Source organism: Bombina bombina, chromosome 12 (assembly GCF_027579735.1).
Source record: "Bombina bombina isolate aBomBom1 chromosome 12, aBomBom1.pri, whole genome shotgun sequence".
Lineage (NCBI taxonomy): Eukaryota > Metazoa > Chordata > Amphibia > Anura > Bombinatoridae > Bombina > Bombina bombina.
Genome location: NC_069510.1, coordinates 16,497,023 through 16,521,587, shown reverse-complemented (window position 1 = coordinate 16,521,587; position 24,565 = coordinate 16,497,023). Strand labels below are relative to the sequence as shown.

The following is a 24,565-nucleotide window of genomic DNA, read 5'->3' as shown; positions in this document are numbered from 1 at the left end:
ATACTACACATATAAATACTACACACATACGCAGACACACAGTATACATAATACACATATAAATACTACACACATACGCAGACACACAGTAGACATACTACACATATAAATACTACACACATACGCAGACACACAGTATACATACTACACATATAAATACTACACACATACGCAGACACACAGTATACATAATACACATATAAATACTACACACATACGCAGACACACAGTATACATACTACACACATAAATACTACACACATACGCAGACACACAGTATACATACTACACATATAAATACTACACACATACGCAGACACACAGTATACATACTACACATATAAATACTACACACATACGCAGACACACAGTATACATACTACACATATAAATACTACACACATACGCAGACACACAGTAGAGATACTACACATATAAATACTACACACATATACAGACACACAGTATACATACTACACATATATACAGACACACAGTACACATAATACACATATAAATACTACACACATATGCAGACACACAGTAGACATACTACACATATAAATACTACACACATACGCAGACACACAGTAGACATAATACACATATAAATACTACACACATATGCAGACACACAGTATACATAATACACATATAAATACTACACACATACGCAGACACACAGTATACATACTACACATATAAATACTACACACATATACAGACACACAGTATACATACTACACATATAAATACTACACACATACGCAGACACACAGTATACATACTACACATATAAATACTACACACATATGCAGACACACAGTAGAGATACTACACATATAAATACTACACACATACGCAGACACACAGTAGACATAATACACATATAAATACTACACACATATGCAGACACACAGTATACATAATACACATATAAATACTACACACATAAATACTACACACATATGCAGACACACAGTAGACATACTACACACATAAATACTACACACATACGCAGACACACAGTATACATAATACACATATAAATACTACACACATACGCAGACACACAGTATACATACTACACATATAAATACTACACACATATGCAGACACACAGTAGACATACTACACACATAAATACTACACACATATACAGACACACAGTAGACATACTACACATATAAATACTACACACATACGCAGACACACAGTATACATACTACACATATAAATACTACACACATATGCAGACACACAGTAGACATACTACACACATAAATACTACACACATACGCAGACACACAGTATACATAATACACATATACATACTACACACATACGCAGACACACAGTATACATAATACACATATAAATACTACACACATACGCAGACACACAGTAGACATACTACACACATAAATACTACACACATACGCAGACACACAGTATACATAATACACATATAAATACTACACACATACGCAGACACACAGTATACATACTACACATATAAATACTACACACATATGCAGACACACAGTAGACATACTACACACATAAATACTACACACATATACAGACACACAGTAGACATACTACACATATAAATACTACACACATACGCAGACACACAGTATACATACTACACATATAAATACTACACACATATGCAGACACACAGTAGACATACTACACACATAAATACTACACACATACGCAGACACACAGTATACATAATACACATATAAATACTACACACATACGCAGACACACAGTATACATACTACACATATAAATACTACACACATACGCAGACACACAGTATACATACTACACATATAAATACTACACACATACGCAGACACACAGTAGACATACTACACATATAAATACTACACACATACGCAGACACACAGTATACATAATACACATATAAATACTACACACATACGCAGACACACAGTAGAGATACTACACATATAAATACTACACACATACGCAGACACACAGTAGACATACTACACATATAAATACTACACACATATGCAGACACACAGTAGACATACTACACATATAAATACTACACACATATGCAGACACACAGTATACATACTACACATATAAATACTACACACATACGCAGACACACAGTAGACATACTACACATATAAATACTACACACATATGCAGACACACAGTATACATACTACACATATAAATACTACACACATATGCAGACACACAGTAGACATACTACACATATAAATACTACACACATACGCAGACACACAGTAGACATACTACACATATAAATACTACACACATACGCAGACACACAGTATACATACTACACATATAAATACTACACACATACGCAGACACACAGTATACATACTACACATATAAATACTACACACATACGCAGACACACAGTAGACATACTACACATATAAATACTACACACATACGCAGACACACAGTATACATACTACACATATAAATACTACACACATACGCAGACACACAGTAGACATACTACACATATAAATACTACACACATATGCAGACACACAGTAGACATACTACACATATAAATACTACACACATACGCAGACACACAGTATACATAATACACATATAAATACTACACACATACGCAGACACACAGTATACATAATACACATATAATACTACACACATACGCAGACACACAGTATACATACTACACATATAAATACTACACACATACGCAGACACACAGTAGACATACTACACATATACATACTACACACATACGCAGACACACAGTATACATAATACACATATAAATACTACACACATACGCAGACACACAGTAGACATACTACACATATAAATACTACACACATACGCAGACACACAGTATACATAATACACATATAAATACTACACACATACGCAGACACACAGTAGACATACTACACATATAAATACTACACACATACGCAGACACACAGTATACATAATACACATATAAATACTACACACATACGCAGACACACAGTATACATAATACACATATAAATACTACACACATACGCAGACACACAGTATACATACTACACATATAAATACTACACACATACGCAGACACACAGTAGACATACTACACATATAAATACTACACACATACGCAGACACACAGTAGACATACTACACATATAAATACTACACACATACGCAGACACACAGTAGACATACTACACATATAAATACTACGCACATACGCAGACACACAGTAGACATACTACACATATAAATACTACACACATACGCAGACACACAGTATACATACTACACATATAAATACTACGCACATACGAAGACACACAGTAGACATACTACACATATAAATACTACACACATACGCAGACACACAGTATACATACTACACATATAAATACTACACACATACGCAGACACACAGTAGACATACTACACATATAAATACTACACACATACGCAGACACACAGTAGACATACTACACATATAAATACTACACACATACGCAGACACACAGTAGACATACTACACATATAAATACTACACACATACGCAGACACACAGTAGACATACTACACATATAAATACTACACACATACGCAGACACACAGTAGACATACTACACATATAAATACTACACACATACGCAGACACACAGTATACATACTACACATATAAATACTACACACATACGCAGACACACAGTATACATACTACACATATAAATACTACACACATACGCAGACACACAGTATACATACTACACATATAAATACTACACACATACGCAGACACACAGTAGACATACTACACATATAAATACTACACACATACGCAGACACACAGTATACATAATACACATATAAATACTACACACATACGCAGACACACAGTAGACATAATACACATATAAATACTACACACATACGCAGACACACAGTAGACATACTACACATATAAATACTACACACATACGCAGACACACAGTATACATACTACACATATAAATACTACACACATACGCAGACACACAGTATACATACTACACATATAAATACCTACACACATTACTACAGACACACAGTATACATACTACACATATAAATACTACACACATACGCAGACACACAGTATACATACTACACATATAAATACTACACACATATGCAGACACACAGTAGACATACTACACATATAAATACTACACACATACGCAGACACACAGTAGACATACTACACATATAAATACTACACACATACGCAGACACACAGTAGACATACTACACATATAAATACTACACACATACGCAGACACACAGTAGACATAATACACATATAATACTACACACTATGCAGACACACAGTAGACATACTACACATATAAATACTACACACATACGCAGACACACAGTATACATACTACACATATAAATACTACACACATACGCAGACACACAGTATACATAATACACATATAAATACTACACACATACGCAGACACACAGTATACATAATACACATATAAATACTACACACATACGCAGACACACAGTATACATAATACACATATAAATACTACACACATACGCAGACACACAGTATACATAATACACATATAAATACTACACACATACGCAGACACACAGTATACATAATACACATATAAATACTACACACATACGCAGACACACAGTAGAGATACTACACATATAAATATTACACACATACGCAGACACACAGTAGACATACTACACATATAAATACTACACACATACGCAGACACACAGTAGACATACTACACATATAAATACTACGCACATACGAAGACACACAGTAGACATACTACACATATAAATACTACGCACATACGAAGACACACAGTAGACATACTACACATATAAATACTACACACATACGCAGACACACAGTAGACATACTACACATATAAATACTACACACATACGCAGACACACAGTAGACATACTACACATATAAATACTACACACATACGCAGACACACAGTAGACATACTACACATATAAATACTACACACATACGCAGACACACAGTATACATAATACACATATAAATACTACACACATACGCAGACACACAGTAGACATACTACACATATAAATACTACACACATACGCAGACACACAGTAGACATACTACACATATAAATACTACACACATACGCAGACACACAGTAGACATACTACACATATAAATACTACACACATACGCAGACACACAGTAGACATACTACACATATAAATACTACACACATACGCAGACACACAGTATACATACTACACATATAAATACTACACACATACGCAGACACACAGTAGACATACTACACATATAAATACTACACACATACGCAGACACACAGTATACATACTACACATATAAATACTACACACATACGCAGACACACAGTAGACATACTACACATATAAATACTACACACATACGCAGACACACAGTATACATAATACACATATAAATACTACACACATACGCAGACACACAGTATACATACTACACATATAAATACTACACACATATGCCGACACACAGTAGACATACTACACATATAAATACTACACACATACGCAGACACACAGTAGAGATACTACACATATAAATACTACACACATATGCAGACACACAGTAGACATACTACACATATAAATACTACACACATACGCAGACACACAGTATGCATACTACACATATAAATACTACACACATACGCAGACACACAGTAGACATACTACACATATAAATACTACACACATATGCCGACACACAGTAGACATACTACACATATAAATACTACGCACATACGAAGACACACAGTAGAGATACTACACATATAAATACTACACACATATGCCGACACACAGTAGACATACTACACATATAAATACTACGCACATACGAAGACACACAGTAGACATACTACACATATAAATACTACACACATACGCAGACACACAGTATACATACTACACATATAAATACTACACACATACGCAGACACACAGTATACATAATACACATATAAATACTACACACATACGCAGACACACAGTAGAGATACTACACATATAAATACTACACACATACGCAGACACACAGTATACATAATACACATATAAATACTACACACATACGCAGACACACAGTAGACATACTACACATATAAATACTACACACATACGCAGACACACAGTATACATACTACACATATAAATACTACACACATACGCAGACACACAGTAGACATACTACACATATAAATACTACACACATACGCAGACACACAGTATACATAATACACATATAAATACTACACACATACGCAGACACACAGTAGAGATACTACACATATAAATACTACACACATACGCAGACACACAGTATACATAATACACATATAAATACTACACACATACGCAGACACACAGTATACATAATACACATATAAATACTACACACATACGCAGACACACAGTAGACATACTACACATATAAATACTACACACATACGCAGACACACAGTATACATAATACACATATAAATACTACACACATACGCAGACACACAGTATACATAATACACATATAAATACTACACACATATGCCGACACACAGTAGACATACTACACATATAAATACTACACACATACGCAGACACACAGTAGAGATACTACACATATAAATACTACACACATATGCAGACACACAGTAGACATACTACACATATAAATACTACACACATACGCAGACACACAGTATACATAATACACATATAAATACTACACACATACGCAGACACACAGTAGAGATACTACACATATAAATACTACACACATATGCCGACACACAGTAGACATACTACACATATAAATACTACGCACATACGAAGACACACAGTAGAGATACTACACATATAAATACTACACACATATGCCGACACACAGTAGACATACTACACATATAAATACTACGCACATACGAAGACACACAGTAGACATACTACACATATAAATACTACACACATACGCAGACACACAGTATACATACTACACATATAAATACTACACACATACGCAGACACACAGTATACATAATACACATATAAATACTACACACATACGCAGACACACAGTAGACATACTACACATATAAATACTACACACATACGCAGACACACAGTATACATAATACACATATAAATACTACACACATACGCAGACACACAGTAGACATACTACACATATAAATACTACACACATACGCAGACACACAGTATACATACTACACATATAAATACTACACACATACGCAGACACACAGTAGACATACTACACATATAAATACTACACACATACGCAGACACACAGTATACATAATACACATATAAATACTACACACATACGCAGACACACAGTAGAGATACTACACATATAAATACTACACACATACGCAGACACACAGTATACATAATACACATATAAATACTACACACATACGCAGACACACAGTAGACATACTACACATATAAATACTACACACATACGCAGACACACAGTAGACATACTACACATATAAATACTACACACATACGAAGACACACAGTAGACATACTACACATATAAATACTACACACATACAAAGACACACAGTATACATAATACACATATAAATACTACACACGTACGCAGACACACAGTATACATAATACACATATAAATACTACACACATACGCAGACACACAGTATACATAATACACATATAAATACTACACACATACGCAGACACACAGTAGAGATACTACACATATAAATACTACACACATATGCAGACACACAGTAGACATACTACACATATAAATACTACACACATACGCAGACACACAGTATACATAATACACATATAAATACTACACACATACGCAGACACACAGTATACATAATACACATATAAATACTACACACATACGCAGACACACAGTATACATAATACACATATAAATACTACACACATACGCAGACACACAGTATACATAATACACATATAAATACTACACACATACGCAGACACACAGTATACATAATACACATATAAATACTACACACATACGCAGACACACAGTATACATAATACACATATAAATACTACACACATACGCAGACACACAGTAGACATACTACACATATAAATACTACGCACATACGAAGACACACAGTATACATACTACACATATAAATACTACGCACATACGAAGACACACAGTATACATACTACACATATAAATACTACACACATACGAAGACACACAGTAGAGATACTACACATATTAATACTACACACATACGAAGACACACAGTAGACATACTACACATATAAATACTACACACATACGCAGACACACAGTAGACATACTACACATATAAATACTACGCACATACGAAGACACACAGTATACATACTACACATATAAATACTACACACATACGAAGACACACAGTAGAGATACTACACATATTAATACTACACACATACGAAGACACACAGTAGACATACTACACATATAAATACTACACACATATGCCGACACACAGTAGACATACTACACATATAAATACTACGCACATACGAAGACACACAGTAGACATACTACACATATAAATACTACACACATACGCAGACACACAGTATACATAATACACATATAAATACTACACACATACGCAGACACACAGTATACATAATACACATATAAATACTACACACATACGCAGACACACAGTAGACATACTACACATATAAATACTACACACATACGAAGACACACAGTAGACATACTACACATATAAATACTACACACATACAAAGACACACAGTATACATAATACACATATAAATACTACACACGTACGCAGACACACAGTATACATAATACACATATAAATACTACACACGTACGCAGACACACAGTATACATAATACACATATAAATACTACACACATACGCAGACACACAGTATACATAATACACATATAAATACTACACACATACGCAGACACACAGTAGAGATACTACACATATAAATACTACACACATATGCAGACACACAGTAGACATACTACACATATAAATACTACACACATACGCAGACACACAGTATACATAATACACATATAAATACTACACACATACGCAGACACACAGTATACATAATACACATATAAATACTACACACATACGCAGACACACAGTATACATAATACACATATAAATACTACACACATACGCAGACACACAGTATACATAATACACATATAAATACTACACACATACGCAGACACACAGTATACATAATACACATATAAATACTACACACATACGCAGACACACAGTAGAGATACTACACATATAAATATTACACACATACGCAGACACACAGTAGACATACTACACATATAAATACTACACACATACGCAGACACACAGTAGACATACTACACATATAAATACTACACACATACGCAGACACACAGTAGACATACTACACATATAAATACTACACACATACGCAGACACACAGTAGAGATACTACACATATTAATACTACACACATACGAAGACACACAGTAGACATACTACACATTTAAATACTACACACATACGCAGACACACAGTAGAGATACTACACATATTAATACTACACACATACGAAGACACACAGTAGACATACTACACATTTAAATACTACACACATACGAAGACACACAGTAGACATACTACACATATAAATACTACACACATACGCAGACACACAGTAGACATACTACACATATAAATACTACACACATACGCAGACACACAGTAGACATACTACACATTTAAATACTACACACATACGAAGACACACAGTAGACATACTACACATATAAATACTACACACATACGCAGACACACAGTACACATACTACACATATAAATACTACACACATACGCAGACACACAGTAGACATACTACACATATAAATACTACACACATACGCAGACACACAGTAGACATAATACACACATACGAAGACACACAGTAGACATACTACACATTTAAATACTACACACATACGAAGACACACAGTAGACATACTACACATATAAATACTACACACATACGCAGACACACAGTAGACATACTACACATATAAATACTACACACATACGCAGACACACAGTAGACATACTACACATATAAATACTACACACATACGCAGACACACAGTAGACATACTACACATATAAATACTACACACATACGCAGACACACAGTAGAGATACTACACATATAAATACTACACACATACAAAGACACACAATAGACATACTACACATATAAATACTACACACATACGCAGACACACAGTAGAGATACTACACATATAAATACTACACACATACGAAGACACACAGTAGACATACTACACATATAAATACTACACATATACACACAGTAGACATACTACACATATAAATACTACACACATACGCAGACACACAGTAGACATACTACACATATAAATACTACACACATACGCAGACACACATACGCAGACACACAGTATATGTGTAGTATATGTGTAGTATGTCTACTGTGTGTCTGTGTGTAGTATTTATATGTGTAGTATGTCTACTGTGTGTCTGTATATGTGTGTAGTATTTATATGTGTAGTATGTCTACTGTGTGTCTGCGTACGTGTGTAGTATTTATATGTGTAGTATGTCTACTTTGTGTGTGTTTGCATGTATAGTATGTAAACATGTTTAGTACATGTACTGTGTGTCTGCGTACATATGTAGTATGTATATGTGTAGTATGTCTACTGTGTGTCTGTGTATGTGTGTAGTATTTATATGTGTAGTATGTCTACTGTGTGTCTGTATATGTGTGTAGTATTTATATGCGTAGTATGTCTACTGTGTGTCTGTGTATGTGTGTAGTATTTATATGTGTAGTATGTCTACTGTGTGTCTGCGTATGTGTGTAGTATTTATATGTGTAGTATGTCTACTGTGTGTCTGCATATGTGTGTATTATTTATATGTGTAGTATGTCTACTGTGTGTCTGCATATATGTGTAGTATGTCTACTGTGTGTCTGTGTATGTGTGTAGTATGTATATGTGTAGTATGTCTACTTTGTGTCTGTGTGTAGTATTTATATGTGTAGTATGTCTACTGTGTGTCTGTGTATGTGTGTAGTATTTATATGTGTAGTATGTCTACTGTGTGTCTGTGTATGTGTGTAGTATTTATATGTGTAGTATGTCTACTGTGTGTCTGCGTATGTATGTAGTATTTATATGTATAGTATGTATATGTGTAGTATGTCTACTGTGTGTCTGTTTGCATGCATTGTATGTAAACATGTGTAGTACATGTACTGTGTGTGTCTGCGTACTTGTGTAGTATGTATATGTGTAGTTTGTATATGTATAGTATGTATATGTGTAGTATGTACAGTATATGTGTAGTATGTATATGTGTAGTATGTATATGGTATATGTGTAGTTTGTATATGTGTAGTATGTATATGTGTAGTATGCATATGTGTATTGTGTACAGTATATGTTTGGTATGTATATGTGTAGTATGTGTAGTATTTATATGTGCAGTATGTCTACTGTGTGTCTGTTTGCATGTATAGTATGTAAACATGTGTAGAACATGTACTGTGTGTCTGTGTATGTGTGTTACAAGTGTGTGTATGTGTAGTATGCCTACTGTGTGTCTCCTTAACATGTCTGCCACCTTTTAGTAGATCTATTACACATACAAGACAGAGACCACACACACAGTACACATACTGGCTTTTTGAGAAATATGGAATTTGAAAAGCTCTGCCTACCGTTGCTAATGACTATGAGTAATGGCCTTGGATATCTGTCACATTTATATCGCTTTACGTGTTTGCCTTGTCCCTTTACATCATCTGGTGTTTTCTGCATATTCACAGGTGCTGGGAGAATGGAAGTCGGGTGTTATTGGCCAAACTTGCATTGTGGAGGAGTCACAAGGAGAAAAAAGGAGGTTTGCACTGAAAAAGGTCAGAATATGCAGTGTGCAAAGCGGCCTCAGATTCATATGCAAACTTGTCATCAACTTGATATCTAAATATGGAGATTTAGGAAGGGTCTGATTATTGTCTGGAAGGTCACCCTAAATGCAATATGTTGGCAGCCAGAACATTGCCCTTAAAACAATATGGCTGCAGCAATGTTTTCTGTGTGGGAAAGGCCCAGGTGCTATTGCAATTGGAGTGCAGATGGGATGAAAAGCATTCCTAGGTCAGCAGGGGAGCAGCAAAGCACTACTGGGAGCGAGCTGCTGATTGGTGGCTGTACACATATGCCTCCTGTTATTGGTAGTAGTGCATTGCTGCTCTGAAACTGGTTTTAATAATATGTCTAACCCCTTAGCAGTAGAAAATTTGCAGTATATCCTCACTGGCTCTTTCCAAAAAGACAAATGCTGGGGGGGTAGATTTAAAAAACAATTGTAGCAAGCAAGGTGTTAATGTATTTGGACATTGTTCACATGCGACTGGTATGTTAATTTATGACGGACTACAGAAAACGTCTTGCAATTACATGGTATTTTATTTAATTAATGTTATGTGATTCAGATGTAAATATTTGTTTTGCAGGTGGAATGCATAGATGAGCGACACGCAAACCTAGTGTTAAACCAGGTGATTGTAATATTTATATGGAACACAATATCATCATAACGGAAAATTCACGCACTCTGATATCACTGGTACTTGAGGGAGAATTGCCTTAGCATTGGCTAGAATCTGATTGGAGACCCGAATAGGGGAAATATACGGATCCGCTAGCTTATCGGATTGGTGTAGTTCAGCGAGGGGGGTGGGTGGACGGGGGTGCCTCCCTTTTTTTTTTCTTCTTCTTTTTTGTGTATTTTTGTATGCTTGTCTCTTTCTCTATTATCCAGAAGTTATGCTCTTATTATATTGTTGTTGCTTAATATGCAACGTTATCAAGTCGGTTTCCTTTCTTTCTGTCTTGTGATAAAACGTTATACTATACGGTAATGTTTCAAGGTAAATATATTACAATTGATATTATTTTTCTTTTGTATACCTTGGTGCTTTATGAATTGATGTTATTTTTTTTGAAAATCCAATACAAAAATATTAAAAAATCAATAAAAAAATCAGATATTAACAAAAAAAGTACAAATAATTCAAAATGCCAAAGGTTAAAAATAAAATATAAAAAGACTCCACTTTAAGTTATAGATTTTGAAAACAGAACCAAAATTTCCATCTAGTCTGCTGATCTATAGATCTTTAGAGTAAGCTTAAAGGGACAGTCTACAATAGAATTGTTGTTGTTTTAATTTAGATTATAGATAGTCCCTTTTATTAACCATTTCCCAGTTTTGCATAACAAACACAGTTATATTAATATGCGTTTTACCTCTGTGATTACCCTGTATCTAACCCTCTGCAGACTGCCCCTTATCTCAGTTATAATAATATACTTTTTACCTCTGTGATTACCTTGTACCTAAGCCTCTGCAGACTACTCCTTATCTCAGTTATATTAATATACTTTTTACCTCTGTGATTACCTTGTATCTAAGCCTCTGCAGACTGCTCCTTATCTCAGTTATATTAATATACTTTTTACCTCTGTGATTACCTTGTATCTAAGCCTCTGCAGACTGCTCCTTATCTCAGTTATATTAATATACTTTTTACCTCTGTGATTACCTTGTATCTAAGCCTCTGCAGACTGTCTCCTTATCTCATTTATATTAATACACTTTTTACCTCTGTGATTACCTTGTATCTAAGCCTCTGCAGACTGCTCCTTATCTCAGTTATATTAATTTACTTTTTACCTCTGTGATTACCTTGTATCTAAGCTTCTGCTGACTGCCCCTTATCTCAGTTATAATAATATACTTTTTACCTCTGTGATTACCTTGTATCTAAGCCTCTGCAGACTGCTCCTTATCTCAGTTATATTAATATACTTTTTACCTCTGTGATTACCTTGTATCTAAGCCTCTGCAGACTGCTCCTTATCTCAGTTATATTAATATACTTTTTACCTCTGTGATTACCTTGTATCTAAGCCTCTGCAGACTGCTCCTTATCTCAGTTATATTAATATACTTTTTACCTCTGTGATTACCTTGTATCTAAGCCTCTGCAGACTGCTCCTTATCTCAGTTATATTAATATACTTTTTACCTCTGTGATTACCTTGTATCTAAGCCTCTGCAGACTGTCTCCTTATCTCATTTATATTAATACACTTTTTACCTCTGTGATTACCTTGTATCTAAGCCTCTGCAGACTGCTCCTTATCTCAGTTATATTAATTTACTTTTTACCTCTGTGATTACCTTGTATCTAAGCTTCTGCTGACTGCCCCTTATCTCAGTTATAATAATATACTTTTTACCTCTGTGATTACCTTGTATCTAAGCCTCTGCAGACTGCTCCTTATCTCAGTTATATTAATATACTTTTTACCTCTGTGATTACCTTGTATCTAAGCCTCTGCAGACTGCTCCTTATCTCAGTTATATTAATATACTTTTTACCTCTGTGATTACCTTGTATCTAAGCCTCTGCAGACTGCCCCCTTATCTCAGTTATATTAATATACTTTTTACCTCAGTGATTAGCTTGTATCTAAGCCTCAGAAGACTGCTCCTTATCTCAGTTATATTAATATACTTTTTACCTCTGTGATTACCTTGTATCTAAGCCTCTGCAGACAGCGCCCTTATTTCATTTCTTTTGACAGACTTGCATTTAGCCAATCAGTGCCCTCTCATTTGTAACTCAACGGACGTGGTCACAATGTTATCTGTATGGCACACATGAACTAACACCCTCTAGCTGTGAAAACTGCCAAAAGCATTGAAATAAGGGGCAGCCTTCAAGGGCTTAGAAATTAGCATATGAGCCTACCTAAGTTTAGCTTTCAACAAAGAATACCAAAAGAACAACGCAAATTTGATGATAAAAGTGAATTGAATTATTTTTTTTAAATTACATGCCCTATGTGAATCATGAAATGTTAAATTTTAACAAGACTGTCCCTTTAAATAACTTCTCGGGCGTGAACACATTGTTATCTATATGGCCCACATGAACTAGCAGTCTCCTGTTGTGAAAAGCAAATACAAAAGCATGTCATTAAGAGGCTGTCAATAAAGCCAGACATTTAGAGGTTTAAATGTTATAAAGTATATTAATCTAAGAATGTTGGTTGTGCAAAGCTGGGGAATGGGTAGTGAAGACATTGTCTGTCTCTTTAGACAAATTTAATGTAGACTGTCCCTTTAAAGGGACATGAAACCCAAAATTTGTCTTTCATGATTCAGATAGAGATTACAATTTTAAAGAACATTCCAATTTACTTCTATTATCTAATTTGCTTCATTCTTTAGATATCCTTTGTTGAAGAACTAGCCATGCACATGGCTGAGCCAATAACGAGGCATTCATGTGCAGCTACCAATCAGCTGCTACTGAGCCTATTTAGATATGATTTTCAACAAGCGATATCAAGAGAATGAAGCAAATTAGATAACAGAAAAAATGGAAAGTTGTTTAAAGGGACACTGTACCCAAATTTTTTCTTTTGTAATTCAGAAAGAGCATGCAATTTTAAGCAACTTTCTAATTTACTCATATTATCAATTTTTCTTCGTTCTCTTGCTATCATTATTTGAAAAAAAAGGCATCTAAGCTTTTTTTGGTTTCAGTACTCTGGACAGCACTTTTTTATTGGTGGATGAATTTATCCACCAATCAGCAAGGACAACCCAGGTTGTTCACCAAAAATGGGCCGGCATCTAAACTTACATTCTTGCATTTCAAATAAAGATACCAAGAGAATGAAGAAAATTTGATAATAGGAGTAAATTAGAAAGTTGCTTAAAATTTCATGCTCAATGTGAATCACGAAAGAATTTTTTTGGGTACAGTGTCCCTTTAAAATGTCATGCTCTTTCTAAATAACGAAAGAAACCAATTGAGTTTCATGTCTCTTTAATTCAACCTCAGGATAGACTTATATATTTTGTATTGTGAACATTCCTGTATTCCCATACTGTATTTGCTTTACCATGTCTACTATAAGGGTATTACCTATATCAGCTACTCTTTCTAACAGTTATACCTTCAGCTCTTACAATATGTAACATTAGTTTGTGTATATTTGTATTATTATTTATATTACAGCCACACTGCTGCAAAATGTTACATAATACACTGTTACAGCCAGTAGTACCCCCCCTCCCCACACACACACACCCTTTTGCTTTAAAAACATATTTACTCTTTACTTTTATCTGATTGGCTGAGGTGTGAACAGGCTACAAGTGAGGGTGTGGTGGCAGAGCAAAAAGACTGGATTGGTGCAGCCTCGGCCAATCAGATCAAACTAAGTTTGTACCCTTCAGCTACCACAGCTCCTCAGAGACATTTCTTCTGTTCCAGCCCCAAGGGCGGCTCCTCACAGGCAGTTACTGCAAATAATAGTAGTAGGGTTATATCAGCATTTCTGTAGGCACACAGATTTCACATATTGTTTAATCACCATTTCCATGACAAGATTTTATAGGATAGTAAAGGGAAAGTACCAGCATATTTATCACCTGCAGTCTTATACTATGTTTATACAGGTACAAATATCCAAATCTTGAATGACAAAATCCAAACTTATTCTGAAATCCAAACTTTTTAATTTATAGTTTTTCTTAAAATTATCTAAAGTTAATATATTTTTTCCTGCCAGTATGTCACTCTTCTCTGTGTGTATCTTAGCTTTCTTTTTATTTATTTTTTTGTGTTCTAAAATGCAAATAATAGTTATATTTATTTAAAACAACAATTATTACCTTTCTGATTGCATTACTGTACTATCTTTCTGAGGGTATTATGTATACAGAAGTATTAATAATGATATAAAACTACCTTTAGTTACATGTATAAGCTGTATTATATAATGTAAATATTACCTAAATTACATAAGATATTGATATTTACACATTTTTTTCTGTCCACTTTCTAAACTGTCACATTTTACAGATGCAAATATTTCAAAATCCAAACTTTTCCCAGATCCAAACATATTCCTGTCCCATGCAGTTTGGATAAAGGGTTTTCTACCTGTACTAAGGCAGACCTTTAAATGATATGAACTAGAAGGTCTCTTAACCCAGCTTCTAGCACAGAAATAGCAGATCATTTCTCATTCCCCTTCTTTAGGTATTAGACATTAATCCATCTGCCAGTAACAAGACACATATTGGTATCTGCTAGAAAATAAAACATCTACAACTGAATATGCCATTGTACCATGATATCAATTTGTCCAAAAGTGACCTTTTTTATGAAAGGCTTTAAAAATGTGTTTTTAAAATGAATGTTTGTGCAGATGGGTCAGTCCACAACTCACAGCATAAAATCTGTATCCTACTGTTCCATTCAATAATAGATTCATGTAATACGGTTAACCATAGCATTTATTTGTTTAATATTGTACAGGCCATGGAACTGCTGAAACTTCAGCACCACAATGTATGCACATACAAGGAATTCTTCATGATATGGGACAATAAGGTATGTAAGCATATACACATATGCCTCTGATAGGTTCCTATATACTTAATAGAACCCTCCTCCAATATAAGCAAATCCAGACATGTGACAAGACTAAGGAGTTTGGCATTTACCAGCAGCTCCCAGTACAAACTATTATGTCTGTTAGATGGACAGAGGCCATGAGGTCGATTTATCAACCCCCGAATGCTTCTAATTCCGCACGAGCCTTCAGGCTCGCTGGAATCAGACGTTAAGAAGCAGCGGTCATAAGACCGCTACTCCTTAACTCGTCAGCCACCTCTGAGGCGGCGGACAGCAATCAGCCCAATCGAATACGATCGGGTTGATTGACATCCCCTGCTAGTGGCCGAATGGCCGCAAATGTGCAGGGGGTGGTATTGCACAAGCATTTCATGAGAAATGATGGTACAATGATAAATGCCGACAGCGTATGCTGTCGGCATTTATCGATGTGTGGCGCACATGATCACTACATTGGATCATGTCCGCTCGCACTACGATAATTCGGCCCCCATAAGTGTACATACTGTGTTTGTACTTACATTGCACTGCTGGGTGCATTTTATGATCCTGTGTAAGATTATATAGCAGCAGTAATTACACAACCTTTAGTGTTGCCATTGTTGTAATAATTTGCATGTCTCTTTAGATTTCATCACTTTTTTTCTGCCAAGCTATGGAGCTCTGTGACCAGGGCAGTCTCTCTGACATTATACATCGGAACAGACAGCTGAAGGAAGAAATAGATGAGGAAGTGAGTATTCCTAAACATTTGTCTATGGACAGGATCTTTAACAGTCTTCCAGCTGATCGCTCCTCAAAAGATTTCTGTGTACTGTGAACACAAAAGAATCACCAAAGCCGCCTCCTATCATACTTAAATTGATGCTAAATCCAAGCGTTTAAAAAAAATGCTAGGATTCAACCATCGCTAAAAATAATAGTAGTTTAATTTATCACTTAGTAAAAAAAGGTGCTAAACTCACCCTGTCTGTGCCGCGGCACATCGTTAAAGTCAGAGCCTCCAGCCGCCCACAACACAGCGCTCTTCTCTCAATGAGGTGACGTTTCCACCTCTAAACCAATAACCATGTGTGTCATCTGACAGTGTTCGGTATCCTTGCACGGTTTAGAGGTGGAAACGTCACCTCATTGAGAGAAGAGCGGTGTGCTGTGGGCGGTCGGAGGCTCTGACTTTAGCGATGTGCCGCAGCACAGACAGGTTGAGTTTAGCACCTTTTTTCACAAAAGGCTCAATGAAACTAAAGATTATTTTTAGTGAAGGCAAATCCTAGCATTTTTTTAAACGCTCTGAATTACTATCACTTTAAACAAATGTATATAGCAAATAAAGACCTGCATTTGATTACAGGCTGGTTGTTTTTGTAGTCTACTGGCTAAACTCCCTCGTATAACCCCAAGGTCTTCTGAAGAAACATGAAAGCATGTCCGTGCTTTGTTTAATTAAATATATTAAAATCTTATCATGCAAGTTTGCAGGCTACAAACACAACCAGTCTGCTTTTTATGTGCAGGTCTTTTGTGAATATCACTTTATTAGCTATATACATGTATTGGGGCCAATTTACCAATGTCTGGCGGGCATCGCTGAATGCCGACAGCATATGCTGTTGGCATTTAACATTGCACAAGCAGTTCTAGTGAACTGCTTGTGCAATAAAGCCCCCTGCAGATTTGGCTAGCAGGGGGTGTCAATCAACCTGATCGTATAGGATCAGGCGGATTGATGTCCCCAGCCTCAGAGGCAGCAGACCAGTTAAGGAGCAGCGGTCTTAAGACCGCTGCTCATAACTGCTGTTTCCGACAGAGCATCAGGGGCCTTTCGGCCCTTGATAAATTGACCTCATTGAGTGATTTATTGCACTAGCATGCGGCTTTGGTGATTCTTTTGTGTTCGCAGTACACAGAGACCTTTTGAGGAGCGGTCAGCTGGAAGATTGCTAGAGATCCCAGCATGCTTTTACTGTGTGAACTAGTGAAAATCGTTTGTGAGTATTTTCAGATAAATACTTGTGCCGTGTGTGTCCATTGGTATCTTGCACTATAGAGGTGGCCTCTCTTGCTTTATATTTTCACAGATAAGATTGTGACTTACAGGTAGGAAAAAAAAAGTAATTTCTAATAATTTTATTTTAAAAGAATATTAATGAAAAAGTTTGGATTTCAGAATAAATTTGGATTTTGGAATTCCAGATTTGGGGATTTGTGCCTGTGTAGGGAATTTCACCTCATGCGCTTATATTACATAGATGGAAATTCAGAGCTTCTAAGTCATAATGAACCTTTTTGGCTTTGGCACAAATATTTTAATTGCAAATTCAGATATATCCAGCTTTACACAAATAATACTAGGACTGTATCTAATTCTTAGTAAATTGGTCATAATAGTCAAAGGTCTGTTCTCACACAAATGGCAGATGTACAAGAAACAAACAAAAAAACATTTAAAGCACAATGGCAAAGAAAAAACAAACAAACAACATAATAGACTTAATTATAGAAATATAGACTTGTGATAGAAATATCTAAGTTATTTTTGTCATTGTTGGTATCTAAAAGTTTGTATATGAAATAGCTAGTTCTGTTCTTTAAAACCACAACACAGTAAAATGGGTTGAGCTTGCAGGGAAATCAAATCTCCATATTTTCCCTTTCTGTACGCATGCATGCTTATTTATACTATCTCTGTCTGTATACCAAATTCTGATCCATGGAATTTAATTTTGACTTTCCCGCCCCTTTACACTTATGCTCATGCGCTTAGCAAAACGTGTTTTTGTTTCCTTTCCATTTCCACCAATGGATGTAGTTGTAGTTATCAACCAATGACCAATTGATCCTTGAGTATTAATTGTGCACAAGATGAATTTGCTTAAAGCTTTAATAACAAAGTAAACAATTTCTGTTTTTATGAAAATAATTGCTGCTTTCATTTGTATAAAATCAACATGGTTTAAAGCACTTTTACCATTTTTGTAAAATATTTGTATTCAAGACACAGAATACTAAAATATATTTCTAGTTGGTTTGCAAGATTATCCCACAAATAAATTAGAAAGCAAAACGTTAGCGTTGTCAGATACCAAATGTTTGTGTTTGTTTGAGAACACGTCCTTACTGTCTCTCTGTGCACACAGGTAATACAGACGTTTCTTGCGCAAACTATCGATGCCCTGGTCTATATTCACAAGAACAAAATCATACACAGGTAATACAGACGTTTCTTGCACAAACTATCGATGCCCTGGTGTATATTCACAAGAACAAAATCATACACAGGTAATACAGAAGTTTCTTGCACAAACTATCGATGCCCTGGTCTATATTCACAAGAACAAAATCATACACAGGTAATACAGAAGTTTCTTGCACAAACTATCGATGCCCTGGTCTATATTCACAAGAACAAAATCATACACAGGTAATACAGAAGTTTCTTGCACAAACTATCGATGCCCTGGTGTATATTCACAAGAACAAAATCATACACAGGTAATACAGAAGTTTCTTGCACAAACTATCGATGCCCTGGTGCATATTCACAAGAACAAAATCATACACAGGTAATACAGAAGTTTCTTGCGCAAACTATCGATGCCCTGGTGTATATTCACAAGAACAAAATCATACACAGGTAATACAGACGTTTCTTGCACAAACTATCGATGCCCTGGTGTATATTCACAAGAACAAAATCATACACAGGTAATACAGAAGTTTCTTGCGCAAACTATCGATGCCCTGGTGTATATTCACAAGAACAAAATCATACACAGGTAATACAGAAGTTTCTTGCACAAACTATCGATGCCCTGGTGCATATTCACAAGAACAAAATCATACACAGGTAATACAGAAGTTTCTTGCACAAACTATCGATGCCCTGGTGTATATTCACAAGAACAAAATCATACACAGGTAATACAGACGTTTCTTGCACAAACTATCGATGCCCTGGTGTATATTCACAAGAACAAAATCATACACAGGTAATACAGACGTTTCTTGCACAAACTATCGATGCCCTGGTGTATATTCACAAGAACAAAATCATACACAGGTAATACAGAAGTTTCTTGCGCAAACTATCGATGCCCTGGTGTATATTCACAAGAACAAAATCATACACAGGTAATACAGAAGTTTCTTGCACAAACTATCGATGCCCTGGTGTATATTCACAAGAACAAAATCATACACAGGTAATACAGACGTTTCTTGCACAAACTATCGATGCCCTGGTGTATATTCACAAGAACAAAATCATACACAGGTAATACAGACGTTTCTTGCACAAACTATCGATGCCCTGGTGTATATTCACAAGAACAAAATCATACACAGGTAATACAGAAGTTTCTTGCGCAAACTATCGATGCCCTGGTGTATATTCACAAGAACAAAATCATACACAGGTAATACAGACGTTTCTTGCACAAACTATCGATGCCCTGGTGCATATTCACAAGAACAAAATCATACACAGGTAATACAGAAGTTTCTTGCGCAAACTATCGATGCCCTGGTGTATATTCACAAGAACAAAATCATACACAGGTAATACAGACGTTTCTTGCACAAACTATCGATGCCCTGGTGTATATTCACAAGAACAAAATCATACACAGATAATACAGAAGTTTCTTGCGCAAACTATCGATGCCCTGGTGTATATTCACAAGAACAAAATCATACACAGGTAATACAGAAGTTTCATGCGCAAACTATTGATGCCCTGGTGTATATTCACAAGAACAAAATCATACACAGGTAATACAGACGTTTCTTGCACAAACTATCGATGCCCTGGTGCATATTCACAAGAACAAAATCATACACAGGTGGTAATACAGAAGTTTCTTGCACAAACTATCGATGCCCTGGTGTATATTCACAAGAACAAAATCATACACAGGTAATACAGACGTTTCTTGCGCAAACTATCGATGCCCTGGTGCATATTCACAAGAACAAAATTATACACAGGTAATACAGAAGTTTCTTGCGCAAACTATCGATGCCCTGGTGCATATTCACAAGAACAAAATCATACACAGGTAATACAGAAGTTTCTTGCACAAACTATCGATGCCCTGGTGTATATTCACAAGAACAAAATCATACACAGGTAATACAGAGGTTTCTTGCGCAAACTATCTATGCCCTGGTGTATATTCACAAGAACAAAATCATACACAGGTAATACAGAAGTTTCTTGCACAAACTATCGATGCCCTGGTGCATATTCACAAGAACAAAATCATACACAGGTAATACAGAAGTTTCTTGCGCAAACTATCGATGCCCTGGTGTATATTCACAAGAACAAAATCATACACAGGTAATACAGAAGTTTCTTGCACAAACTATCGATGCCCTGGTGCATATTCACAAGAACAAAATCATACACAGGTAATACAGAAGTTTCTTGCACAAACTATCGATGCCCTGGTGCATATTCACAAGAACAAAATCATACACAGGTAATACAGAAGTTCCTTGCACAAACTATCGATGCCCTGGTGCATATTCACAAGAACAAAATCATACACAGGTAATACAGAAGTTTCTTGCACAAACTATCGATGCCCTGGTGTATGTTAACAAGAACAATATCATACACAGGTAATACAGAAGTTTCTTGCGCAAACTATCGATGCCCTGGTGTATATTCACAAGAACAAAATCATACACAGGTAATACAGACGTTTCTTGCGCAAACTATCGATGCCCTGGTGTATATTCACAAGAACAAAATCATACACAGGTAATACAGAAGTTTCTTGCGTAAACTATCGATGCCCTGGTGTATATTCACAAGAACAAAATCATACACAGGTAATACAGAAGTTTCTTGCGCAAACTATCGATGCCCTGGTCTATATTCACAAGAACAAAATCATACACAGGTAATACAGAAGTTTCTTGCACAAACTATCGATGCCCTGGTGTATATTCACAAGAACAAAATCATACACAGGTAATACAGAAGTTTCTTGCGCAAACTATCGATGCCCTGGTGCATATTCACAAGAACAAAATCATACACAGGTAATACAGAAGTTTCTTGCACAAACTATCGATGCCCTGGTGCATATTCACAAGAACAAAATCATACACAGGTAATACAGAAGTTTCTTGCACAAACTATCGATGCCCTGGTGTATATTCACAAGAACAAAATCATACACAGGTAATACAGAAGTTTCTTGCGCAAACTATCGATGCCCTGGTGCATATTCACAAGAACAAAATCATACACAGGTAATACAGACGTTTCTTGCACAAACTATCGATGCCCTGGTGTATGTTCACAAGAACAAAATCATACACAGGTAATACAGAAGTTTCTTGCACAAACTATCAATGCCCTGGTGTATATTCACAAGAACAAAATCATACACAGGTAATACAGACGTTTCTTGCACAAACTATCGATGCCCTGGTGTATATTCACAAGAACAAAATCATACACAGGTAATACAGAAGTTTCTTGCACAAACTATCGATGCCCTGGTGTATGTTCACAAGAACAAAATCATACACAAGTAATACAGACGTTTCTTGCACAAACTATCGATGCCCTGGTGTATGTTTACAAGAACAAAATCATACACAGGGGAGATCACACATAACACTGGGTAGTTTTGATAAAACATCTGCTATAATGAAAACTATAGGATTCTTAAAGGGACACTCAATTCAAAATTAAACTATTATGAGTTAGATAGAGCAGCAATTTTAAACAACTTACCAATTTACTTCCATTAACTAAATGCGCACAA

At 35.6% G+C, this 24,565-nt stretch overlaps 1 protein-coding gene across 1 annotated transcript in view; it reads left to right on the top strand.

Moving 5' to 3' along the window:
• STKLD1 (serine/threonine kinase like domain containing 1) overlaps positions 1–24,565 on the top strand; it is an 84,255-nt gene that overhangs the window by 16,619 nt on the left and 43,071 nt on the right. Inside the window, exons 2-6 of the mRNA XM_053695960.1 lie at positions 12,099–12,188; positions 12,789–12,833; positions 17,682–17,756; positions 18,409–18,513; positions 22,409–22,479. Coding sequence (XP_053551935.1) covers positions 12,099–12,188; positions 12,789–12,833; positions 17,682–17,756; positions 18,409–18,513; positions 22,409–22,479 — 386 coding nt within the window. The remainder of the gene's footprint in view (positions 1–12,098; positions 12,189–12,788; positions 12,834–17,681; positions 17,757–18,408; positions 18,514–22,408; positions 22,480–24,565) is intronic.